General features: G+C 34.3%; 1 protein-coding gene across 3 annotated transcripts in view; it reads right to left on the bottom strand.

Moving 5' to 3' along the window:
* Positions 1 to 337: 337 nt before the first annotated feature.
* The window catches only part of LOC108103095 (UDP-N-acetylglucosamine--peptide N-acetylglucosaminyltransferase 110 kDa subunit), a 106,006-nt gene continuing 100,343 nt past the window's right edge, over positions 338 to 6,000 (bottom strand). For all 3 annotated transcript variants that reach the window (XM_041818388.1, XM_041818389.1, XM_041818390.1), the window contains one exon: positions 338 to 808. In XM_041818388.1, the coding sequence (XP_041674322.1) occupies positions 550 to 808 (259 nt within the window). In that variant the 3' untranslated portion in view covers positions 338 to 549. The remainder of the gene's footprint in view (positions 809 to 6,000) is intronic.

The raw sequence follows: 6,000 nt of genomic DNA, 5'->3' as shown, positions 1-6,000 counted from the left end.
CTTCGCTGACAAAAGGTGCTACTAGCGAAACAAATAATTAAAAATTGTTGAAATCAGTAACGGGTATCTTATTGTCGCGGCACCCGACTATAGCATTTCTTTTTATTTTCGGCTGTTCTCGCAAGAAAAAACGGTTAACAGCTTTTTGCGAGCTATGCATAGGAATCGCTATTATTATTATATATATTTGTAGTTGTTCCATTTGCTTAGCTCTGTTAGGTTATGTTAAAAACGAAGAGAGCTAAGAAGATTGTATGTACAGAAAGTTGTACAACTTACCTTTTATATGACATTTTCGTCATTTTGTATGTAAATACCTTATACTAGTATTTGATTATTTTACTTTTCATTTACATATATGTATTTATTTCTCATAAAAAGTAACATCTTTATAGTAGGTCTTCCTGAAAGAAATTGGGTATGCAGTTTTGCTGGCTTTTAACGCATAAAAATTAGGTTATATAACACATGTGTAGATTATACAAAATTCTGTTATGTTAAAATTATATGAATAGCTTATGATTCAAATCTAAGCAGTACATTATATTCTTATACCGCAGAAATATGATCGGGTAGTTCACCGTTTTCAAACTTTTCCCACATTCGCAAAAATAATTTTTCTAATCCTTTGGCATACTGTGAGCAATCAAAGAGGGGACTTTCCACGCGAGCTTTCCATACCTTTGCTCGTAAAGCTTTTAAATATTCTTTATTTGTGCCTAGACGTATAGCAATATTTTGGTATTCTTCCCTTGTACGCGCTATCAACTCTGGACATCCTAGAGTAGCAAGCTGAGAGGCAGCAACTCTGAAATAAAAAATATAAAATTTTAATGTTTTCTGAAGCTACTTTTAAGATTATATAAATGTCTACTATGGTTGAAGGATTCCTATTTTCGAAACTATTTTCTAAGTTTTGTTGTTAAAGAACGTTTGGAAGCTAGAAATATATTTTACAAAATTTAAATACAAAGCCTAAACTAAAACTATAAACTTGCGCCTTATCTTAAGAATCTGCCTGCTTAATCTCAACTTGGTATCTCTTATAGGTCCTGAGATCTCAGCGTTTACACGAACAGACGGACATGGCTTAATCGATACTGATCAAGAATATATACTTTACTCTACGAGTAACGGGTATAATTAAGCTGACGATTCTAGCTATAATAGATCCCAAAGTCACCGAGCTTTTAGTTTTTATGGGAGATATTATTTCGCTATCACAGAGGCCGAAAAAAACGTTGCGGTGGCAACTTTTAGATCAGAATACCTAATCCCAGCGTTCATACAAAATATGTTTGATTTGTGGGCAAATCAAACAAAAAGGACTTTTTTGCAAATAAGTCATCTGCACACATTTACATAAAATTAGACAAAAGATGGGTCGAGGTCACGATTCATCCCTGGATTTGCGAAAAACTACAATAAAATTATACTTAGAGAATAGAATTAGAATTATTTCCACAATACAGAGTATATATGATACAAAAATTCGTAACCACGAAAGAGTTAGCTGCAGAACATTAAAAAGCAAGAAGGTAGGCATAAAACTATATATCTTAAAGATATCACAAATGTTAGTAACCATTCCATCCGGAACTGCCTGCACAATCAAGACAATTTTTTTTAGGAGAATGGTATATTTTCGAATTGTTGATTTATAAAGTCCGCTGTCACTTATTGATTGATTGATATTTGATAAAAAGGTGGCATAAATTAATGCCGCTTTAAAACCCGTGAACGTGTTTTAAAGTAAAGCAATTATTAAATATCGTTTAAATAATTCTAAGCGCTTCACAATTCGGTGTTAGGGGCCACGAAAACGACCTCACGCATCATACATAGGTGCAGTTAGCATCGGATGCTTATCGGGCTCCGTGGTTTATCAACTTGCGGCATTAATTTAATTTTTGACGGATAAGCAGTTGCCAATTTCGACGAAAGTAGGAGCGAATGAATTCCGGCTTTCATGCTCTCAACCTAACATCAGACGGCTAGTGATCGTGGATATTGAATTTTGATTATGTTATTTGATTTGAGTTCATATGGTCAATATATTTCAGATGTGAAAAAAATTGTGGGCGTGGCACCGCCACAACCTCAAGATCATATGATAACTCAAAAACTAAGCAAGATATTTCGATTCTATTTTTTGATTTGAGTTCATATGGTCAATAGATTTCAGATGTGAAAAAATTATGGGTGCTGCAATTCAAACTGCAAAATCAGATATTAACTAAAAAACTAACTAAAATTGCACTGCAAATTTACTTTGCGAACATGTTTGTTGACTGTTTTAAAACACAAGAACAATGTTTGAAATAATAATTTGGAATTTTTTTTTTAGTAATAGAAGGCGCTGCAGCATAATTTAAGGAACAATCAAGCATTGGCTCATTTGAGGTTGCGTCCTTAAAACTTAAATATCTCGAAAAGTGCATATAAGTGCACTTTCTGGTTCATTCGAATAAGAATGAAATACTCTAAAACATAGTCTTTATTTCATTGATGGACGGCTGGACTCACTTTTAATGTCCATTTAAAAATGAGATTTAAATCTAAAAATACGTTTCTTAGACTACTTACATTTTCACCCTATTTTTAAACTATCAAGAATTTTTCCAACATCTGACGTACAAAAAAACATATTCAATTCAAAGTTTTTCATTATATTCTCTAATTTTTTACTTTTCACGATTTTAAAACTGCGCTCAAATCCCAATATTGCCACTGCTTGTAAAGATAAACAGCAACAGCTGTTTTTATCAGCTGATTTCTTCGCAGTTGCGCCATTAGAATTATTAGAATTTCTGTTATGCAACACTTACAATTGATATAATGTGAATGCAATTCAGCTAAAATGATTTAAATTTTTTGAAATTTCAAAAAAATGTTTTTTTGCCAGAAAAACGGTCAAATTTCCTATATATTTGTACTGGCAAATACCACCTTTGGCTGCCTCTCATTACACAGCGGATGAAACATTGGCGACCGTGGCAGGACGGCTTTTCAGAACATTAACAACTAGGCTGCGAGGGATCACAAGGGATTCAGTTTTCTCAACTTGGACTTTTTCGTTCACATATTATTTGATCTTACGCAAATAATACTAATAAAAAAGTCTGGTTAAATCTAGTTATAGAAGTGTGATTTATTTAACCTACATATGTATGTATGTATATAAGTCTTAAAAGCTTTTCCGAAAACGCAGGCTTGCTGTACCCCAGTTTTACATCAAAAAATTTCGCAGTTACTCTAAAACTGTTGTATTTTTGTTGCGATTTAGAAGCGATTCGCATGCGTCGATACGGTCAAAGATGTTTTTTTGCGTCAATTCGTGTGGCACCCATACATCGAGCTTCTTAGTGACTCCAAGCTTCTTCAAATGGTTTATAACGGCTTGAAGACTCATGCCAAGCTCTTGACCGATGCTACGGCTGCTACTATGCCGGTCTCTTTCGACCAATTCTGCGATTTTATCGCAATTTTCGACGACAGGCCTTTCGGAGCGTGGCGCATCTTCGGCCACCTCTACACCAGAACGAAAACGTTGATACCATCGTTGTGCGGTGGAAATGGAAACTGTATCGGGTCCATAAACTGCACAAATTTTATTGGCGGCTTGAGATGCATTTTTGCCTTTATCGTAGTAGTACTGTAAAATATGCCGTATTTTCTCTTTATTTTTCTCCATGGTTGCGACGCTATAACTCACGAACGACTTAAAAGAAAAGACAATCAAGAGCTTTCCAAAAAGGTATAGTATAACCTGATGCAACGAATAAAACAAGAACTATGTGCTTTCAGCGCCAACTAGCGAAAATACCGCAAGACTTGTTTGACATCCTAATATTTTGGGACCACTACTTGTGACGATAACTTTTTCACAAAATCTATTTCAATAAAAAATTAAATTTCTCGAAGAAATGACCAATTTTGTTAACTTCTTTAAAAAAAACTATGTTCATGAATAAAAGTGTATAAGATCTGAAAACAATGAAATATAGTGAACACCTTACATTCTGTAACACGGATGCGAGATTGAAAATATGTCCAAATTGTAGTACTTGTGAATGAAACCTTTTACAAACTGGCTTTTCAATATTTTTATTTCACATTCACTTTACATATATTTATTTTATTGCTGAATAACACTCAAGAGACTTTCAACTAAAAAGTGCGCGTCCAAAATCGCCTTTTATAGACGAGCCATCTTTGCGTTCAGATCGGAAACTTTCACACCTTCCTCGACATTCTATAAATCAGGGGTACTCAAAATCGTCATACGGGAGAGCATTTACTAACACAAATACAAAAATGCGGGCACATATTTAGTTACGTCATTGTGTTGGACTGTTGCCTAAGAAACAAAATTCATCACTCATTTTAAGGTTATAAGGCCTCACATAGTTTGTGACGTCACTATCAGTTACTCAACATACTTTCTCAGACAATAGGTGGCGCCTTGTGAATTTCCACTAGCAAAATGAATATTTTAAAATTGTGTAAAACAGTATCGGGTATCTTATAGTCGCGGCACTCGACTATAGCGTTTCCTCTTGTTTTCATCTGTAGACAAGCCGAGATAAGCACTAGTTACTGTCCATTCGGTAGACAACGACCGGTCCAGCTAAACCTCCCAGAGCTACCCTGGAATTGGTATGCTGACTGGGCGGCCACTTGGAAACCACACATCTGTAAGCAACTGAGTTGCAGTCTAAGCATTGTCCAAATTAGGGCAACAGCCACAGAGCAACAGCCACTTAAGTCGTTGTCCCGTTAACTTTTGCTGACATTGCAACAGGATGCCCCGACCACTAAGATGCAGGAATTCGAACAAGCAGAATACTTGGACTGGATTGACATTTGTTTATTTTACTTTGTATTGTTATGTATAAGTTTCTATGTATAGTATATCAAAACAACAATATATAAATCAGTCTTAAACTTCAACTCAACTTTAAAAGTTATTCTTCTCTGGAAAAAATCAATCACACCTCTAAACTAATTTTAAAATATTATTAAAGGATTCTGGACTCGCTTAAACTCCCCACACACATATAACCGAAGGTGAAGTATTCTTGTGAGTTATTGAAAAAAGTGTGAAAGATATTTATGGAGACAAGCAAAGAGATTATTTTTTTGTAAAAAGAAATAAAGCTACAAAAAAAATATATTATAAAAAATTGTAAAGTAAAGAAGATGTGTGCAGTTAAAGGATAACATTTTTTTTTAATACCTGCAGTTTTAGCGGTTTTTCAAGGGAATTTCTTTGGAAGCTGGTTTCAGTGGATAATAATTATATTTAAAAAAGACAAACAAGATCCAATATCCTGAGACAATCCTTGTGATCCCATCGTTCATCGTGTTCAGCAACGAAGTTATTTAAGGGAATTTCTTTGGAAGCTGGTTTTAGTGGACAATTATGTAAAAAGTGTGAGAAAAAAAGGAAATTTATAAGAAAGAAAATCAGATGTCCTGAAACAATCCTTGTGATCCCATCGCGTGTTTTGCAAGGGAGTTTAGCAACGAAGTATTCAAGGGAAAGCTGGTTTCAACTGAGATTGAAATTATTAATAAAAGTGCTTGTCGATTCATATATAATATATAAAATAAGGTAATCAATTTTACACGAACCAGTTTAGCAATGAAGGGTTATTCCAGATGAAAATTACAATTGAAATGTTTAAGTTATAAATCTACCTTCACAGGTGATTCCACAAGAATACAACACTCAAGGGATTACACCGCACAATAGCTAAGAAGAGCAACACAAACATGACTTAAGTATAATACAAATTAAATAATAAGTTCACTTATAAGCGTAATTTATTTGTCCAAAAAGGCCAATAAAGTAGTTTAATGCCAAATATCGCTTAAGTTAGAAACCTATTACCAACAAGCAGGGTCACTACGAGAGGCGAAAACTTAAAAAAGAAAAATTCTCTGTTCTCTGTCTCAAGAACTAATTCTCTTCCGAAGCGAACGGACGTGTTTTTT

The sequence above is a fragment of the Drosophila eugracilis genome, unplaced genomic scaffold (genome assembly GCF_018153835.1).
Source record: "Drosophila eugracilis isolate 14026-0451.02 unplaced genomic scaffold, ASM1815383v1 contig_2156, whole genome shotgun sequence".
In the NCBI taxonomy this organism is placed as follows: Eukaryota; Metazoa; Arthropoda; class Insecta; order Diptera; family Drosophilidae; genus Drosophila; species Drosophila eugracilis.
This window is presented reverse-complemented; position numbering and strand designations above follow the sequence as displayed.